Below are 20,475 nucleotides of genomic sequence, written 5' to 3'. Positions count from 1 at the left end.
CTTCTTATCATTCTCCTCTTGCCAGAAAAAGCGGGAACGATAATAATCAAGTCTCTTGCGCACTCCTTTAGGGATTTCTAGGAAAGATAATATAAACATAGGTAGGCTCGTAAGAACAGAATTTACAAGCACCAAACGATCCCCAGAGGACAACAGTTTTCCTTTCCAGCATCCTAATTTTGAGGCAAAACGGTTCTCCATCGGATTCCACTCAGAATTACGAAGGCGCCGGTAATGTATAGGAACCCCTAAATATCGGAAAGGTAAAGTTCCAGAAGTACACCCAAAGATATTTTTATATTGATGTTAAAAATCCGTAGCTTTACCAAAACAAAACAACTCACTCTTATGAAAATTAATTTTAAGACCAGATAATTGCTCAAAGATACAAAGAATGAGCTTCATGTTAACGGCCTTAACTAAATCATGTTCCATAAACAAAATGGTATCATCAGCGTATCGCAAAACCGATACCCCTCCCTCGACTAAATGTGGTATGAGGCTCCCAACTTGACCCTCCTCTTTCGCCCGAGCTATCAAAATAGCTAGCATATCGGCAACAATATTAAAAAGGATAGGTGATAGCGGATCCCCCTGCCTCAATCCTTTTCTGAGTTTGGAAATTATGACCCACATCATCATTCACTTTAATCCCCACACTACCCCTTTCTACAAAACTTCTAATGCGCTCACACCAAATATTATCAAACCCCTTCATCCGAAGTACCTGCTGAAGGAAAGGCCATTTTACCTTATCATATGCCTTCTCAAAATCGATTTTGAAAAGGACACCATCCAGCTTCTTACTATGTAATTCATGGATCGTTTCATGTAACACAACTACTCCTTCTAAAATATGTCTACCCGGCATGAAAGCAGCCTGGGATGGTCTGACTACCGTGTGTGCAACATCTGACACCCGGTTAGTAGCTACTTTAGTAAAAAAAATTGAAGCTAACATTTAACAAACAGATAGGTCTATATTGTTGAATTTGTACTGCATTTTCTTTCTTGGGAAGCAACGTAATGATCCCAAAGTTTAATTTAAATAGGGGGAAGCCACCATTTTGGAAGTGCCCAAACATGGCCATCAAATCCCCTTTAATAACATTCCAAAACCTTTGATAAAACTCCGCTGGAAATCCATCAGGCCCTGGCAATTTATTGCGTTCCATCTGATTGATAGCATTAAAAACTTCATCCTCTGTAATAGTTTTTGATAGAAGTTCATTTTCCTGAACAGACAACTGTGGGATATCATTAGTATGATCCTCCATCATAACGACAGAATTCTCGTCAGGTGCTCCAAAGAGCTTTTTATAGTACTCAGTAATAAAAACTTTTAAATTCTCATCGCCAACAATGGTCCCTTCTTCTTGTTCCAATTGGAAAATTTTCTTCTTTCTATGTTTTCCATTAGCAATTAGATGAAAATTAATAGCTTCGATACCTTCTGATGATTCTGCACCGGTCTTCCTTTGCCTCTTACAATCTTGTACCTTCTGCGGAGTAGTTTCAACTCCATTCTTTTCAGCCATATTCTCCATAGTTTCCACCACACTGGCGACATGGGTCTTAATCTCTTAGTTGGATGGTGGAAAGTAATTTTTGTTACTTCTCTATTTCTCGTATACTAAGTTTTCATGTGAAACAATTTATGGATGTAAGCCATAACATATACAAATAATGTGCAGCCCCAAAAGATAGTACTCCCTATGTTCCTTGATATAAGATGTATAGGCTTTTAAGAAAATAATCCAAACTATAAGGTGTATTACATTGCATCACTCGCCTGGATAATTGTTTGGGGGATTTGATTATGTTTTAGTAATCTGGACCAAAACCGGTGTAACTTTCCCTCCACGTGTGTTCTTTAATTTCAATGCGAAAAAACTATACACCACTGGTGACCTATATAGTGACTCCATAGCACCAATAGTGCGGGCCTCCTTGCTCCCTAGGGCTCCATAGCACATCTTCCCCGACCTTTCGCGTTAGTTGTCCACCCATCGTCGGTAGCCCCTAGCCATGGCGCGCGATGTGGCGACCACAACTCTAGCCATTTGGTGCTTTGAATACGCCCTCGTGTCATTTTTTTTTGTTTTTGTCCATGATGTTGCTGGCGTGCATTGTCCGCATCGCTTCTCATAAGTTGGTCATGGTGGTGAGGACTAATCCACAAGAAGAGGAAGACAGGAGAAAATGTGTGCATAAAAATTATAGGGGCATGTCAAAGCAGAACACCCTTGACCTAGAAGAACTTTCGAGATGTTTAAGGGAATTCGGTAAAGTTGCTCTAAGTAACAACAAACTCATTGGGCTGTGGAGAAGGGGGGGGGGGGAGGCGCAAAATTGGGAGTTCCATATCGAACAATAATTCGAAGTGCCTCTGTGTAACTTTTAATTTCAAAAGAGATACTTGTGTTTGTTTGACTATCTTGGGTCTAGCCTACATTTTGTGGCCTAATTAACAAAGTCTGACATTTGGTAAAGGAAAACGTCCACTAAGATTTGTTGACTGTGTTTACCCCGTTCTTCAGTTAAGAACCATCTTCGCTCTTTTTATAAACAGGTTTCGAGCACTACGACTTATTTGCATCTTCTTGGATCTTTCTCGTCTTCCTTCGCTTACTGTATTCAAACTTCTGGCTGTACCAAATGGCGATAACACGTGTGCTAATGAAATGTGCAGCATGCAAGATCAGCACTTGAGCACATTGATGTGCAACGCAGCCCAAGAGACGATGGGATACGCAAAACAAAACATGAGAAAACTCCTCGAGGTCAACTTGAGAATTCATGGCGCCTACGTGTTGGCCTGCCCCCATCGATCGAGAGTAGACAGCCAGACACGAACTTGAATCAGAATATACGTTCTCATGGACAAGCAACGGACTTTGTCTTCAACCAATGTTACTTAGCTGTCATGCAAGCCAGAAGTACTCCGTGACAGCCATCAACCAGTTAATTTCCGCCGAGCCGTATCTTAATTTCTACTGCCCGTGCAAATCGAGCTCAAAACTCAAGTGGATCACCGATCGATCGGGCATTGTACGGTCAGAATGCCAAAGTCATGGTGTTGTAACGCGCGCATCGATCGAGATTGTTTGCAGCAACCGAGAGTGAAAAACTGAGGTGCGCTCCTGCCGGGGATCAGTTGGACGACTTTTAGGGAAAGTTGATTAATCAGGCTGCGCTAACAATGCACACTTGTATTTTGCCGAGCGAATCATAAGTGTTCAAACGAAATGACTTCTGGCCACCATGCACTTTTTAACTTGACGATTTATGCGATGCAGTGTGCACAATCCTCGCAAAATATTTGTACAGAAGCTCGCTGACCTTGACTATGTACAGGCCGGTCGTAGACTATCGTTCGCATAATCGCATCGGTGTTAATGCATGTCGATCGATAGGGCGGTGACCTTGTTTTGTCCTGTACCAAGTACATTCCAGCTGGCTACGGTACTTAACCCAACTCATCAACTGCATAGATCAGAGAGATGTCCAAAGTCAACTCTTATTACGCACAAAATTTGAGTGTTGAACGGCTAAAAACAATTAGCTCACAAGTCACAATGGCTGTTCAAGCCAACAGTCTGTATCTTTGGATCTACTCGTTCATACTATGCATGTACCTTCTTACCAACCGAGAGTCCGTACTGCGCCACGCTATAAATAGGACACAAGATGTACAGCATGCTCAAGCCGAACAAGCTAGTGTGCACTGTGCAGCCATACAGCCATGCATAGCTATACAGAACACACTATACTCGACATGAGGCTCCCTCTCCTACTCGTCGCCGTATTTGCCATCGCCCACGCCGACAGTTACACGGCTTACGCACCGGCACCGAGCCTAGTGGGAGAAATGTCCCCGCCTCCTCCTCCGACGCCATCACCTCCACCACCGATATGGGACTTCACAATCCCACTGCCACCTTCACATGAAGCACCCATGCCATTGTTCCCGTCGCCACCTTCACCGGAAGGACACATGCCCGTGTTTGCACCGCCTCCTTCAACTATGACATCACCTCCACCGCCTCCTTCGACTATGCTATCGCCTCCACCGCCGGTGTGGGAGCCCATATCCCCACCACCACCACCACTTGTAGCTTCGACGCCCATGTCCCCACCAACACCTTCAACGCTATCTCCTCCGCCACCTCCTCCAGCGTCGTCACCTCCACCGCCTACGTGGAAGCCCATATCCCCACCACCCTCGCCACTGGTAGCATCGACTCCTGTGTCCCCGCCATCACCTCCACCACCTGTGTGGGAGCCCGTATTTCCGCTGCCACCTCCACCAATGGTCATTTCCCCGCCGCCACCTTCAACATCATCACCTCCGCCGCCTCCTCCAACGCCATCACCTCCGCCGCCTCCTCCAACGCCATCACCTCCACCACCAGTTGCGATGCCCATGTATCCGCCACCTCCTCCAACGACATCACCTCCACCGCCGGCAATGATGCCCATGCCCCCGCCACCGCCTCCAACACCATCACCACCACCGCCACCTTCACCGTCGTCGTCGATGTCATTGTCGCCGCCACCACTTGCACCGTCAGCGTGGACTCCCGTGCCAAATGTGAACTTACAGGCGATCCGGCAGGTGGGGCAATTCGCGGTGCGCATCTATGCCTTGGTGAAGCGGCTCGAGCTGGTGTTCGTGAACGTCATCAGCTGCAAGACCCAACCGTCGAACGGCGGATACATCTATGAGCTGAAGATCGCTGTGGAAGGCCCGGGTGCCAAGTCACCGAGGTACGACGCGGTTGTGTGGGGCATCCTTGGGACGACGCGCTGGGAGCTCCGGTCCTTCAACCCAGCAAAGTAGTAGATAGATACGTGCATGCATGTATGCATACGCAGTACGTCTGGTGTCCCTGGAGTACGTAATGTTCCTTTGTTTTTGGCATCGGCATGCTTAGAGTTCGGCAGACAGTTTTTGTTGTTGGGTTGTTCGATCTGGAAATTCAATTCTAACAGCCGTGCGGCCTACCCGTCAAGCATCCACCATTAAAACAGCGTCGTGATTCGTGCATAACCATCATTAAGTTACAATCTAAGTTACAAATATTTGAAACTTAAGCATGTGGTCCATGAACTTTGTAGCGCGAATCACGAGAAGAAATGGACGATCGAAACTTGGCCGGTAGGCTACGGCACCGTTAGAAAAATCGCTTTATTGTTCAATCTGGTGATAACTCACATTCCATTGATCCCTCGTACCGTCATTTCATTTGCGAGTTTAGTGCGGAAAATCGTTTATGCTCACCATATTACACACACTTTGTTAGGATCTCTCTAGGGAGAACTACTAGCTTACTACTCCGTAGAATGATGTTAGCGCATTTTATAGTTGTTTTTTTCATATTTTACAGTTTAACCGGTTTTCTTTTAAAAACACACAAGTTAAATTTTCTCCCTCTCATATTCGGTAAAATAAAATCCTGCGACAAAAAAAATTTGGTAACATTTTCACAATTTTAGCATTTTTTAAAATTCTCAGTTGCAATCCCGCTTGCAACTTCTGAAAAGCTTGGTTGCGAAGGCAGTTGCAAATGGATAAATCTCAGTTGCAACCACACTTGCAGCTGGATTAATTCTCAGTTTCAACCACGGTTACAACTAGAAAACTTCTCGGTTGCAACCACACTTGCAACTGGAGAAAGTCTCGGTTGCAGCCATATTTGCAACTGAAAAAGTCTACTTGCAGGGACACTTGCAACTTGAAAAAAATCTCAAATGCGACTCCACTTGCAGCCTGCAAAATAAAATCTTAATTGCAACTCCACTTGCAACTGAAAAATATTTCATTACTGAAGGAAGTCTCAGTTGCAACCACATGCACTTGCAACTAGAAAAACAAATCTCAGTTGTAATTGAAAAAAATAGTTATAACCATATTTACAAGTGAAAAAAGTTTGAAATACAACAAAAAAATCTCGATGACAACCCCACCCAACTGAAGTTATAATCCTACTTGCAAGTTATAACTATAATAAATAATGATAAAATTATCATATGTGCTCTCTGGATCGGCGACCGAACCGGTAGGCCTCGGGGTTCGTGGTTTACTAATCGGACCAGTCGTTCGTCCAATTCAAGTGTTGGTATTTAAATGTACAAGAATAAGACAAATTTTATATCTACCGTATATGTAAAAAAAACTCTGCGTGTCTTGTTCTTGCGTTAAGCAATAGTAGATGAGTTGGGTAATAATTGAACTCCACCATGTGGACTAGCCTGAGGTCCCGGAATCGAATCCCTCCCGCATGTTATATTATGCGTGGAAATAAAATTCCACGAATCTCTGCGTAATATCTGAGCCCTAAGCTAAATGTTAGTACACCGAGAATTAGCCAATCTGGCTTTGTTATCTGTAATTGGTGCAATACAATGCAAGTATTTCTAGGTAAAGTACTCGGGTGCTTACTAACATAACAAGTTAATGCAAGAATTTGGATGTAACATTTTTCCACGATCATTTTGATATGTTATACTTTTTTTTCAACGTCGTATGCAAAAGTTAATGCTATTTTACCTTTTTCTAACCTTGTTTTGCAAAAAAGTTAAAATTCAAATTTGTTAATTCCCCCAATAGTAGGTTGCGTAACATACATGAATGTCGAAGAATTTTATTTTTTGAATTTGTTATCATTTTCTGCCATTCAATTGAAACTTAAAGAGGTGATCCATCAGGGCAGGGGGTGCGTGGAGGGAAATAGTTGGGCGTGGCTCCTCTACAGTTGTCCTATTACTGTACCCGTACAGTAGTTCACAATATCTGCCATCAATTATAATCGAACGGGTCTCCTTCTATCCCAATGTGGTCACACCTAATTAGAAACAAAAAAAAAAAAACTTGGCATTAAATTTGTATCTGCTCATTGCAGGACATGTAGGACTTATTGCTGAAAGGCCGGCGGCGGCAGTGGCCGTCGACGAGGCCGGCCGGCTCATTGCTGGACTTGCAAGACCACTGGCGGCGGAAGACGTTGAGGAAGCCGGCGTACCCGGCCGGCCGGCCGGCGGACAGATCGTGAGTTAGAACCGTACAGATTAAGAGCATCTCAAGTCTTGTGTCCCAAACCGTCCCCCAAACGACGCCGGATCGAGCATTTAGAGGACGTATTTTGTTCGTGCCGCGTTTGGGGGACGTCGCTCTCTAGTCGCGTCTCTCAAACGTTCTCCCCATATAAATATTGACACACGAAAATAAAGGTTTTCATTCAAATTTGATTATATATTACAAAGTTTGAATGAAAACGGCTAGATTTCATCTAAACCCTAGCCTACTGACCGCCCGGCGGTGCGTTCGACAGCCCCGCCCCGTCGTCGCCTCCCCTCCGCCGCAGCTCGTGCTGCAGGCGCCGCCTCTCCATGCGTAGGACGGTGGACAGACGCCGCTGCTCCATCATCGCGTCGTCGCCTGCCCTCCTCTGCTGCGCCACCTAGAGGAAGAGCTCAACGGCGCGACGAATCTGCGCCTCTTCGCGGGCACGGGCGTCGTCCTAGAGCTTCTTCTCCGACTCGAAGGACCCGACGAGTGCGCGTTGCTGATCGACCGTCTCGTCCGGGTGCGGCCCAGGGGGGTCGGACCACTCGAAGTCGTCGTCGTCGTCGTCCTGCTCCGCCTCCTTCTCCTCCGCCTCGGCCTCCTCCTCCTCCTCCTCCTCCATTGGCGCCTCCTCCTCCTACATTGGCGCCTCCATCAGCGCCGCCAACACATCCGCCCGCCTCCCCCAGGCCGCCTCCTTTGCCGCCAGCGTGGCCTCCCACTGCTGACGCTCCTCCGCCGCCTGCTGCTGCGTATGCTCCATCGCCTCCTGCCGCCGCCGCTCGATCGCCTCCTGCCGTACACGGTACTGCGGGTCCCGCTCCTCGCGCTGGCACCGGCGCTCATCAGCCCACCACTGGACAATCTCCTCCGTCCGGCGCCGCCGCAACTCTTCTGCCGTGGCGGCGTCGAACGCCGCAATGGTATCCGCCAGCGCCTCCTCCTCCCACGCCGCGTTCTCGTCAGCTGCGGGGTTTCCTGCTGCTGTCGTCGCCGCCGCCGCCTCACTTTGCTGGTGGGCCCGCTGCTCGAGTGCCTCCCGCCGCTGCCGATGATCTGCACGCCAAAGCTCCGCCCCACACCTCCGCCACCGCTCTTCCTGGGTAGCGGCGGCGATGTCGAACTGCGAATCCGGTGGTGGAGGTGGTGGTGGAGGAGACGGCGGTGGAGGGAACTGGCCATCGCCGGGGCAGTTCATCATTGCGCAGTGGTGGTGGAGGAGACGGCGGTGGTGCTTGTGGCGGAGAAAGGGGTGCCGGCGGCTGTGGTGGCTGCCATTGAGCCGGGAGGGCCTTTTATAGACGCCGGCGTCGGGAAAAAAGCGCGGGAAGAGGCGGGAAGAAAGCGCGGTGGCGTGCGAACACCGGCGACGCGTGGAGGATGCACAGCACCGACGAGACGTCTCTCCTTCCCCTCCATCGCCACTAAGGCAAAGCTGCGACGCTTCGGTCGTGTGTCTGCGAGCGAATAACTTCCGCCGTGAGGTAGGCGATGGTTACGTTCAAACTTGAATGTGCCGCTAACACGTCGGCCCCACCACTTCTCGCCTCGCTTTTCGTTGTGTCCGGCGTGCCCGGGGCGTCCCCTGTGGAGCGGGGATGGGCTCGGGCGCCGGACACCGTATCAGACCGCGCCGGATAAAAAGCGGCTTTGGGGGACGCGGCTTGGAATGTTTTTTTATCCGACTCGTCTCAAATTTATTTGAAGGACGCTTTAGGGGACGCGATCGGAGATGCTCTAAGGGGGATTAAGAGATGCATCTACTGCTGTGCACCGCCCCATTGATTCTCAGTCTGTACTCTGTAGGACATGATCCTCCTCTGTTTTTCAGCCTGTTTAGAGTGCTCATGCAAGTATTTTGGCGCCAAGATAGAAGACCTGCGTAGGAACAGAAGGAGGCCCGTTTGATTATAACTGGTGGCAGATGATGTGAATTACTGTACGGGTACAATAATAGTACAACTGCAGAGGAACCACGCTCGAAATAGTTCAACCTCTACAATGAGGGTGGCCGTCGGCGTAGATTAAAAAAAAAAGGGGGGGGGGGGGGGGAGAAGGCTTACCCAGGGGGGCCGTCGCGTAGCCTTGACGCCGTCACAGCGGTGTCACGGCCTAACTTTGTATGGCCGCATGCACATGCCTATGCCGACGGCCTACGATGTGCCGAGGGCAGCCGTCGGCGTAGCGTTTCCTACGCCGAGACATCACTACACCGACGGCCCCGAATTTTGGCCGGTCGGCGTATAAACAGGCCATCGACGTTTCGAGCCATTTTTGTAGTGTATATGTTTTACCACTCTTCCCAAATTTTGTTTTTATGTTATATTTTGTGTGACCACCATGAAATTGATGTGATCTCATAGAGTTGTGTGGTATGAATTACTCACAAGCGGTCGGGTAGAACTTTTTTGTAAATTGTAAACTCGTGCGGCTACAAAACACATGTCTCACATAAGTGAATGTGCATGCGTTTTAATTGTGTGACAACGGTATATGTGCACGTGCCACCCATATTACTTGTAATTAGGGGTGGACTAACGAGCTGCTCAGATCGTTAAGACTCGGCTCGTTAAGCTCGTGATCGTTAAGGCTCGAATCGTTAGGCTCGTTAAGAATAACGAGCTGAAATCATTGTTCGGCTCGACTCGTTATGTTCTTACGAGCGCTCGCGAGCAGCTCGTTAAGGATTGTTAAGGATGCAATGCAAAGAAAACATGTGTGCATTTCCTGGTGCGGAAGAGCGGAAGCATAGGTTTTTAGATCCTACTATAGGAGTTTCAAGCATGGTTAAAGAGCACTATTTTGTTTGGCCCCTTCCTGCCAAATATTTGAGATAACTAAAGTGACTCGCAGTCAAAACTGGTGAAGCCTAGCTTGTTACCGATCTTAACGAGTAGCTCACGAACATAGTCGGCTCGATTGTTTAGCTCGTTAGCCTTAACGAGCAAAAACTGCTGCTCAGCTCGGCTTGTTAACAAAACGAGCCGAGTTCAAACGAGTCGAGCAAACGAGCACTCATTTAACTCGCCGAGTTTCGAGCTTTTTGTCCAGCCCTACTTGTAATGAAGATCTCAAATCAACTTGGCTTGATCATCGGACTAATAAAAAAAACTTGGACACCAATAGGCATGGAGTTTTGGCGGGCAAGTGGCAACTTGCCATGTGACAAGGGAAAAAGTTATAATTATCATCCGCCGGTTGAGTGAATCGATCCAACCGTGGCAACACCGCCGTGCCACGTGTTCTCCTCACGTGTGCGTGTCATAACTTTCAAAAAACTTAGTGTGTTCTTTAATAAGAGAAACAAGTAGTTTCTTCTAGGGCAGAAAAAAGAGTAGTTTTCTTTTGTTGAGGGGGGCAGAGATAAAAGTAGTAGATAGAGAAAAAAACTCTCACCGGGGCTGATTAACACGAGTTGAAAACCCGGGCCCGGTTCCATATCTTGCGTATCCGCGTTATATGGCAAATCCTATCACCGACCAGGTCGGTGTGTACGGCATGCCGCACACCCTTGGTCGGGTATAGGCTCGGCCCATTTTGACCTTTTTCCTTCTTTTTCCGTTTTCTATTTATTCTCTCTCTTTTCTTTTTTGTTTCTTTTTCATGTTTTTGTTTCATTTTTTCTTTTCCTTTTTTCTCAAATTCGTAAAACATACAAATTTTAAAAATATTCAATTTTGAAAACCGTTCAAACTTTAAAATTGTTCAAACTAAAAATGTTTAAATTTAAAATGTTCAAAGCTAAAAAATATTCAAAGTTAAAAATTGTTCATATTTGAAAAATGTTCATATAGAGAAATATTCAAATTTAAAATATGTTTATGTTCAAAAAATGTTTAAATTTAAATAAAATTCAATTTTTTTAAAAATATTCAATCTCAAAAAATGTTCAAATTTTAAAAATGTTTAAATTCTGAAAAATGTTTTTTAAAATATTTATTTTTGGAAAAAATAATTTCTTAAAAAATCATAAAAATAAAAACTTTCGGATTTTAAAATAAACGGATTTTAAAAATATTTCTTGTTTTTAAATAACGAAAATATGTAAACAGAAAAGAAAAGCAGAATAAGAAAAACAAAAACGAACTGATGGGCTGGGCCGCGGCACCCTGCAGAACCGCCGGGTCGGGGGTGTGCGGCACCCCATCCGCACCGACCCGGTCGGTGTATAGTACCTCCCGCGTTATATCGTTCGTTTGTAAAACTATGTCAAAAGGCCCAGCAACATCTTCATGTGCCCCCCTATAAGGCTATAACCACACGTGGATTCTGGCGGTCGCGCAATCCGATCCTTTAATTCCCGTTCAAAGGAGAGAAGGCACGATCCGATCCCATCCCATCCATCAACCCTCGTTGTGGGGACTCCGGCTTGATTTGCAGGGATCCCTTTCTTCTCCTCTACTCGATTGATTAGCCTCCCTCCTCGCACCGCCGCCGCCGCGCCACCCCCATCGCATCACTACCTGCGACGAGTGGCGTAGTCACACTGTACAGACCGGAGTCTGTTGTTTCGCCGGAGCCCTAATCCAATCCGATCGCACGCACACAGTCGTACGTGAAAATAGCAGCAGCGCGAAGGAAATCACAAGTGGCCAGTGGTAGGAATCTAGGGAGGTCGATAAGCCCCGGCTAGGTCAAGATCATCCGATGACGGGGTGCCTGTGGCCGTGCGTATCCGGCACCAATGCCAAGACGGCGGGGAGCGGGGGTTTGTTCAGGTCCAAGCCAAGGAGTCCAACTGAGCTGGTGCGACACATGGGCGAGCTCCTCCGCTTCCTCTCCGAGCATCCGGAACCTTGCGGTGGGAAGCTTGACGGCAAGCGTGAACAAAAGGTGACGATACGTCTGTTCATTCATGTTTAGTCATTCTTCTGAAAACTTTGTTTGGTTTATCTTGTGCGATTTTCCGCAGCACTTGATAGTTGGTATTTAACTATATTTTGCATAGTCATTAACTAAAACTCTCACAAATCTAGGTGAATTCTGCACAAAATTCTTACCAATACATCTACCGTGAACTATTTTATTGCCAAAGTGTGTCCGGAAGACTACGACAACGATTTTTTAATATGGAAGAAAATGAAATGTAGACGTTATAAAAATGGAGCAGAAATTGCCAAAGTTTATTCTTGTTCATGCTTTGATGCACCTGATTGAATCCACACTTGACTTAATATGCAGATGGAAGATCTAAGCAGAGCTATCAGGGAGACGAAATTCACTCTGTATGGAAATGGTGACGCAGAACCGATTGCAGAAGCATGCTCACAATTGACTAAGGAGTTCTTCAAAGAGAATATTCTGCGTCTCATAATTGTTAACCTTCCACATATGGACTTGGAAGTAAGTCAAGACACTTAAACTATTCTCGAGAACTTGGTTGTTACACTTTTTTTCCAATCAATAACAACACTGGATCCTAAGATTGGTTACTTGGTATTACTTTATATGTAGGAACCTTTCGGGCCTTTTCTTTGGCAATAAAAATACCGCATGACTGTTGTGTAGCCAATTAAAAATATATAAAGTTGTAATAATGTTTACATAAGAGAGGAACTTTTTTCCTTTTTCCAGACTCAAAAGGATGTAACTCAAGTTATTGCAAATCTGCAAAGGCAAAAGGTGGACTCGAGGATAATTGCTTCTGATTACTTGGAAGTCAACCAAGATCTTTTGGATACATTAGTGTGTGGGTAAGTAACTCCAGACTTGGATGATACTTAATATGAGCTATATTGATAATCCATAGAAGTTATTTAAAAAATAGTTTTAAGACATGAAGTTCGGAGTGGTCATCATTTAAGATCCTCATATTTGTGTAGTTTCACTTGTTATGTTAGTTATAGGTTGGAACTTATAATATGTTATTTGCTCGTCTTTTTTTTGTAGCTACGATAACACGGACATTGCAATACATTATAGTTCCATGTTAAGGGACTGCATACGTCACCAAGTTGCTGCAAGGTATTGTACTGAATTTTATTTTTTACAAAAAATGGAAGTTTCCACGGGGTTAGTGTCAAACAATAGATCATTATAATGTACACAAAACAAAGTTATTTATAACCTAAATACCTCTCTTGATGGCATCCTTTGTTTCTTTGATGCAAATATCACCACTATTTAAAGGTTAGTATAGCTCTTTTCAGTTTATATTAATATGCATTCATTAGCATCTTGTAGGTATGTATTATCTTCTCAACACATGAAGAAATTCTTCGATTATATTCAGTTCCCGGACTTCAACCTAGCATCAGATGCCTTCAAGACTTTTAAGGTGAATTCATGAATTTTGAATATAATAAATGTTTGAAAAGACAATTTTCAAAATTCAACCATACGTTTTCTACATTGTGTCATATTAATTCTTCGTTCTTATCTAGGCTAATATCAAATTACATCGTTTGATATTTATAATTCGATATGAACGAGAGCACTCTCAAAATGTTTCTGTAACATTAGTGATGACAATTTTTCTTATTACATATGTAATAGGAACTTTTGACAAGGCATAAATCAACCGCTGCCGAATTTTTCAACAAAAGTTATGATTGGGTAAGTTATTCCACATGATGGCATTTGAACATTTCATGATCTTGTTTTATTTGTAATGATGAGATGACTCATATACTGATATGATTTTTTGTAGTTAGTACTCCCTCCCTTTCTAATATAAGGCCACTACGCATTTCAAGATAAAACTTTAACTCATAATCTGACCCAAAAAACTATAATTAAGTTATATTTCACCAAAAAATATGTTGGAAACATCTTTCAAATATGAATTCAATGGTACTTTTGGTGAAACATTAGTCATATTTTTTTGATCAAATTATTAGTCAAAGTTCTACCTCGAAATGTGTGATGGCCTTATATATTAAAACACAGAGAGTAATATGGTTTTAATTGATTGTTTTGTGGATCTTTCCTAACTGGGTCGACTTTGATAAGTTGGGTTGTACCACACCCAACTTCTTTTAGATACTTTTTTCATCAAAATTTTATTTAAAAATCTAAAAATTTAGCACTAAAGTTATATCTTCAATTGTAAAGTTTCACATTAATATATTGTGCTATTTGGGAGAGGCAAAATATACTGTTCCATGAATTTAGATTTGCATATACTTCTAATGTTCTAATGATTAAGGCGCACGTGTTGTCTAAGATATGTCTTTGATGAATAATTAGTGTAGGCAAATGGTGATTGTTCGATATAAAATTGGTATCTTGGGAAAGTATTTTTCAGTACGAATTTAACAATATTACCTTTGTACAACAAAATCGAGATATTGTCGCTCAAATTTTTCAAAGTTTTGTCTTGAAAAATGTGTGCATCTTATGAGATGCGCCAACCTCGGGATGCATAGTAATGTGGCAGTAGTTGCTACTAGTTATTTTTGTATGTGTAAAATACTCTCCATTTTTCCTTTTTTTCTAAGATTGCAGAATGCTCATGATTTTTTCCAAGATATATATTACAGTTGTGTTGCGACAAAAATAATATCCAAAATTAGTGGGTGTAGGTAAAGCTTAACTCAATTACAACTTTCCCTTTCTAATCACAATACAAATGTCAGTTTTTTCCAGAATTTAACTCAAAGCTGCTACAGTCTTCAAACTATATCATCCGAAGGCAATCTATTCAGGTATGTTTTTTTGCGCGTGCTTCGCTGTGTCCAATTTATTTTTCAACTTGTCTTCAAATTATAGCATCCGAAGGCAGTATATTCAGGTATGTTTTTATTGGTCGTGCTTCGCTGTGTCCAATTTATTTTTCAACTTTCCTATACTGTATTCAATCGACAATTATTCTGTCTTGTCTTTGCTTTTTAAAGTTTGAAAGTAGTCTTCAAGATGATTGGTTGAGTTTAACTCATTTTTGTACTTGCATACGGTGTATCTTTCAGCTACTTGGGGACATTCTTCTGGAGAGATTAAATTCATCAGTGATGGTACGCTACGTCAGTTCAAAGGAAAACCTCATAGTTCTAATGAACCTATTAAGGGTGAGATATTGTCTTGGGGCTTTTCACCAAATCTCATGAAAAGCATGCCCTTTGCAGTCTGAAATACATCTCGTGTTATCTTGATGCTTGAATATGCAAATTAGTTTCAAAGGATCTGATGTGTTATAGCTTCCATGAGTATCATTCACAAAAAACGAGGCCTTCCGTGTTTTCAAGGTTTAGGGTTTTTAGGTTCATTATCCGGGTAATTAAGTTTATTTAACCTGTCATGTTCACATCATCAGGAACAAAGCAAGGCTATACAAATAGAAGCCTTCCGTGTTTTCAAGGTACAGTTTCAAGCCTCTGTTTTTGTGGACCTGCTCATTTTATATTTAGTCACATATGTGCTACTAAACATATATAATTGTTGCCTGTGTACATTCAGTTGTTCACTGCCAATCAGAATAAGCCACGTGAGATCGTAAGCATACTGTTGACAAACAAGAGCAAAATCCTCAGGTTCTTGAAAGACTTCATCATAGAAAAAGGTAGGAAAATTGTATCTTATTTAACTTGATCCCACTGTAAACCTGACTGTAAATTCTAAGAGTTATTTTTTTTGCGCTGATATCTTCAGAGGATAGGCTGCTCGAGTCTGACAAAGAACAAGTCTCTATGGACATCTTGGCTATGGAGTTGTAGACCGAATCACATGCAGGATCAACATGTTTTCTTCTTTTTGTTCTCTGTTAGTGCTCCATAAAGCGACTTGCAGGTTGAATTAGTACGCCCAGATGTTGTGGCAACATGCATCCCTGTTTAATTACCGAGCCAAGCCAATGAAAAAAGCTCTTTCATTTGGCGAGCTGTTGCCGTGTGCCGGTTTGACCATCTAGAGTGGCAAAACCACTCAAGTAGTTTGTTACTTTGTTGGCACCAAATTTCAAAGATAAAAGGTAATATGCACAGTTGTTGCCGAAAATGTACATAAAAAATCTCAGGAAACAAGACACGGTACCTTTACTGCAATGAAGTCTGAAATATTGACTGGAAATTCCAAGTAGTTCAGAGTATTTTGCTTCGTAGATTGTGTTTGTACCAACAAGATGTGACTCCGTGAGGCGCTCGTTTTCAAACACAACATAGATCGATTCAGCGACGAGATCCAAACCGGTTCAATATACTGACAGTGGCGTTTAAGCTGGCTGACATGAAAATGTCTATCTCAATTAGCCATACCGTTCACTTTCTATGTCAGCCTCTTATGGACAAGCTACATCTTGTCGGGATACACACAACTGTTCCTTAGCTATAGCCACTATCCATGGACTTGAGGAAAATTTACACTCTACAGAACAAAATACTCGCAGGTACATAGTATTCTTAGACTTCATATATAGCACTGAATCAGTAAAGCACACGATTATGTACAAAGCATAATGACATTGGCTCTGGGGAGGAAGGGGGCTGGAGATACAGCCATACAGGTAAACTCCTCCAATAACTCCACCTTGGCCATTGAAAGAAGAAGAAGCGAGGACTAATTAAGCAGAGAAGAAACCATCGAAGGCTGCCAGGGAAAACGGGGTCTTGGGCTCTGCCTTGACGAGCAGTGCGACGTGCACCTTGACCTCCGACGCAGTGGCGGCAGCGGACTCGGCCCAGGAGCCCCACGCCTTGGCCATGTCCTCGAAGCTCCCCCTGCCCTTGGAAGCCTCCTCGCCGGCGCCAGGCGCCACTTGCTTGGCCCTCTTCTCGGACTCCTCCGACACCAGCAAGGCTATGTCCGCCATTGGCAGCCGAAAATTCTCAACACAAGTAAACTCAACTCAGCTGGAAACTGTTGCTATGGATTTCTTTGCTCTGGATGCTGTGTGAATGGATCTTGGCCGTGACGTGCATATATAGGATGGATCACGGTACGGGCGTGTTTGCTTTGCTTTTCGCTGGGTTCAGATAAGCCTCTCCGTCGTGGGTTTGTGCTGTGGACGTTCGCTGGTTTTGTTTTAGTACTGGGTGCCCTTTGCTTGTTTTGCTGGTTTCCGCGACGCCGGAAACCGGTGCCCCCCGCACGGGCTGCGCCTGTTTTGAGTGTCCTTTTTAAATCCCGTTGGCCGTAGGTGGATGTGGTAGGCGCGAGAACCTGACGACCATACCACTTGACAAGTTTCATTGGTAGGCACCACCGTGCTGAGGTCAGAAAGTTTCTGTTGCTACAAGTATTTTGGATGCAATCGTATTATCAGTGTCTGGTAACACTGCTATGATATATCAAAAGATTCGAAATAATATGATATGTTGACAAGGCATGATTCTATAGGCTCACAAATTTTGAAATCTATAATCATTCTACATAAAGAGAAACATAAATGACAAATCCAGCTATGAATAGTACCTCGGTTTTTCGTTTTATTTTTTTATTTTTATGAAATTATTCATAGCTGGACTTATTTTTTTGCTCTCTTTGTGTAGATAGGATTTAAATTTGATTTTTTGTGGGATTATAGACACGGATATTCTCGACACATTCAACATTTCTTTAAAAAAAATCAAAACTTTTCAGCAGTTCTACGGCCTAAAGTGCCTGTAGCAAACTCATTTGACAAGATGTGTGTTGTGGTACGGGTACCCTTTCGTCTTAAATGAAGAACGGTATGAATATTTTCTAAAATATTTGGATAGTCAAATATCTGGTAAAATTCGGAACAACACCTACATCTACATGATAAGGGATATGCTTTAGTCATAGACTTGCACAAATCAACTCTCTAAAATGACCACCTTAATCACCATTCAAGAATTGGCGACAATCATGTCATCAACTCATCATCGGTCCGAAACACCTTCTTTAAGATCATGTTAGCGCCAGTCCGCAACTAAGCTTACATCATCTGAAAGTAAACCTTATGCGAGTAGTAACAATTTAAAAGAGGCAGTCTTAATTATGCCAACAAGTTCACTATATATGAACCTCCCAATAAATTATGGTATAAGGCTGATTGCAAAGTTATTTGTATAAACCAACATTATCTAATATCAGTGTGGGCTTAAACCAACAAAATCTTACCAATGCTTGAATTCTGAATAAAATCTATCAAACCATAATCTTCATTCACAACATATTGGTGTTTCAAACCCAAAATGACAGCGGCAACGTCTTCTATAGTACATTACATAAATACTTTTGGAGAGTACTCTCTTGAGACATGCTTTTGCTCTCACTTTATAAATAAAGCAACCGCGTCCTTATAAAAGTCAGCGCGAGAAAAATAAAGAGTGTTGGGGCGACGGTGCAAACACGCCCTAGCATGTCTCTATCCCGCTGCCTACATAGCAGATGCCACTATTCCAAAAATGTCATAAATTTAAACACAGAGTCAGTGCCACGTCATAAGAAAACCTCCCCGATAAGCCTTTTTCTCGCCGCGAACATGAAACAGAAGACGTGCCTCCTCCTACCTACCGGCATGATTTCCCTGCGCTTCCACGAATTCGACAAGATCCTAGACCTGCCACTCAGATCCCAGAGTCTGATGAGCGAAACTTCACAGAAAGCGGGCAGAAGGACACGAGTAGAAGACGTGAATTGTGAACCCCGGACTTTGGAGCCGCACAAAGGGGGGAAAAGACCATCCCGGGTCGTGCTTCTTCCCACGTCTCAAGAGTATACTTATGCCACGACCAGTCTGGCTAGTAGTTTGTAGTTTGGCACAAAATTTAAAATTCAAAACATAAAATGGCAAAATGTATAGTTATTGTCAAATGCAAGAGCAGTACAAAATAATATACTCCTTTCCTTGTGGCAAATCAGTACGACACACGACTATGTACAAACCACACTGACGGTGGCTGCGGCCTTTGGGTAGGGGAGGACGAACGAGGAGAGGTAGTACATGCCTACATGGCAATTCCTCCAAATCAAGTCCATTTTCTCCATTAAAAAGAAGAAGAATGGAAGTTACTAAGCAGAGAAGAAGCCGTTGAACGCTGCCACGGCCATCGGAGCCTTGGGCTCGGCCATGTCGGCCTTGACGAGCACCGCGACGTGCACCTTGACCCCGGACGCGGCGGCGGTGGCTGACTCGACCCAGGAGCCCCACACCTTGTTCACGGCGCCGAAGTTCGCCTTGCCCATGGACGCCTCGTCGGATCTGACACCGGCGCCGGGCGCCCCTCGCTTGAGCCTCTTCTCGAACTCCTCATCGGCCACCAGCATCGCTATGTCCGCCATTGACAACTCAAAAAACTCAAATTCAGCTGGAAACTGTTTGCTCTATGGATTTGCTTTGCTCTGGGTGCTGCAGTGCTGTGAAATGGATCCTGGATGTGGAGTGCATTTATAGGACGGGCATCTGTACATGTTGATTGCTACTCCAAGTATGCTTCGCTTTTGCTGGGTTCGGATAAGTCTCTCCGGGTGGGACTCGTGGGTGGGTTTGCGCTGTGCGATCACCCGCTGGTTTTGTTTATTACCGGGTGCCGTTCGTCTGTTTCCGTGACGCCGGGGACGGACGCCGACGCGCCGACGCGAGAGCTGCAGCTGTTTCGGTGGTCTGGTCAGTCTCCTTTTTAAAATTCTGTTGGCCGGTGTGTGAGTGGGTGGGTGGATGCGGCCGTGACTCGTGATAAGAACCGTACCTGACGTAGCAACGTGATCAAGTTTCCTTGATAAATGATAAGCATCGGATTATACTGGGTTTAGATATGTGTATCTTCTTTTCGTTGATACGAATCGGGTTAGTAACCTTTGGCAATTTGTCGAGCTTTGGTCCCTTATTAATTCGATCAACCTCCGCCATGACATGGAGGACGACATAGGTTCACGCCGCATGGAGAATACACACCAAGTCAGCCTACAAGGTGCAATTTTTGGGCCTATCGTCTCGGCCATGAATAAGTACATTTGAAAAGCTTAGGCGTCGCCTAAAGTTAAATTTTTTGTGTGGCTTGCAAACCAAAATTGCATTTGGACGGCGGAAAAGCGGGGGTAGCCTAATTGCAGCCTTTGCCCTATTTGCAAGCAAGTCACGAAATCGGTGGATCATCTTTTCGTTCGCTTCACCGTCCGCCTTTGGGGGCGGGTTAAAGAATGGTTGGGCATCCCTAAACTTGTTCCTTCGCATTGGGTGGGTCTTTCAATTGCATGCGGAGTGGTGGAGAATGTCGAGCGAGGCCGCGATCAATCTCAAACCTATGGCTTCACTCACTTTGTTAGTTTCTTGGGAAGTTTGGTGTGAGTGTAACGCAAGAGTTTTTCGAAACAAGCTCGCTCCTTTGCAAATAGTTTTCGATGGGAGAAAAATTGAGGCAAGGTTATGGGTTTTGGCGGGTGCAAGCGTGTAGGTGAATTGATCCCGGAAGAGTAAACCTTGTAATAAACCTACTTTACAGTCTTGTAAAACTTCTCCTTAATTTATCGACTGGGGCAAAGTCTTTTTTTTTGTTGGTTTGGGTTGC

General features: G+C 44.2%; 3 protein-coding genes across 3 annotated transcripts; 1 reads left to right on the top strand and 2 right to left on the bottom strand.

The window, feature by feature from the left end:
• Positions 1–11,716: 11,716 nt before the first annotated feature.
• LOC124694799 (putative MO25-like protein At5g47540) lies at positions 11,717–15,720 on the top strand. Its single transcript, XM_047227742.1, has 11 exons — positions 11,717–11,902; positions 12,251–12,412; positions 12,644–12,762; positions 12,959–13,033; positions 13,253–13,346; positions 13,565–13,624; positions 14,647–14,715; positions 14,977–15,075; positions 15,321–15,365; positions 15,464–15,566; positions 15,656–15,720. The coding sequence occupies exons 1-11, from the start codon at positions 11,717–11,719 to the stop codon at positions 15,718–15,720; spliced, it is 1,077 nt and encodes a 358-aa protein (XP_047083698.1).
• Positions 15,721–16,562: 842 nt separating this feature from the next.
• LOC124696181 lies at positions 16,563–16,811 on the bottom strand. Its single transcript, XM_047228944.1, has one exon. It carries the CDS (start codon positions 16,809–16,811, stop codon positions 16,563–16,565), a length of 249 nt encoding a protein of 82 aa, XP_047084900.1.
• Positions 16,812–18,934: 2,123 nt separating this feature from the next.
• On the bottom strand, positions 18,935–19,308 carry LOC124696180. The gene has a single exon (XM_047228943.1). It carries the CDS (start codon positions 19,247–19,249, stop codon positions 18,980–18,982), a length of 270 nt encoding a protein of 89 aa, XP_047084899.1. The 5' UTR covers positions 19,250–19,308; the 3' UTR covers positions 18,935–18,979.
• Between the last annotated feature and the right edge of the window lie 1,167 nt (positions 19,309–20,475).

This window comes from Lolium rigidum, chromosome 3 (assembly GCF_022539505.1).
Source record: "Lolium rigidum isolate FL_2022 chromosome 3, APGP_CSIRO_Lrig_0.1, whole genome shotgun sequence".
In the NCBI taxonomy this organism is placed as follows: Eukaryota; Viridiplantae; Streptophyta; class Magnoliopsida; order Poales; family Poaceae; genus Lolium; species Lolium rigidum.
This window is presented reverse-complemented; position numbering and strand designations above follow the sequence as displayed.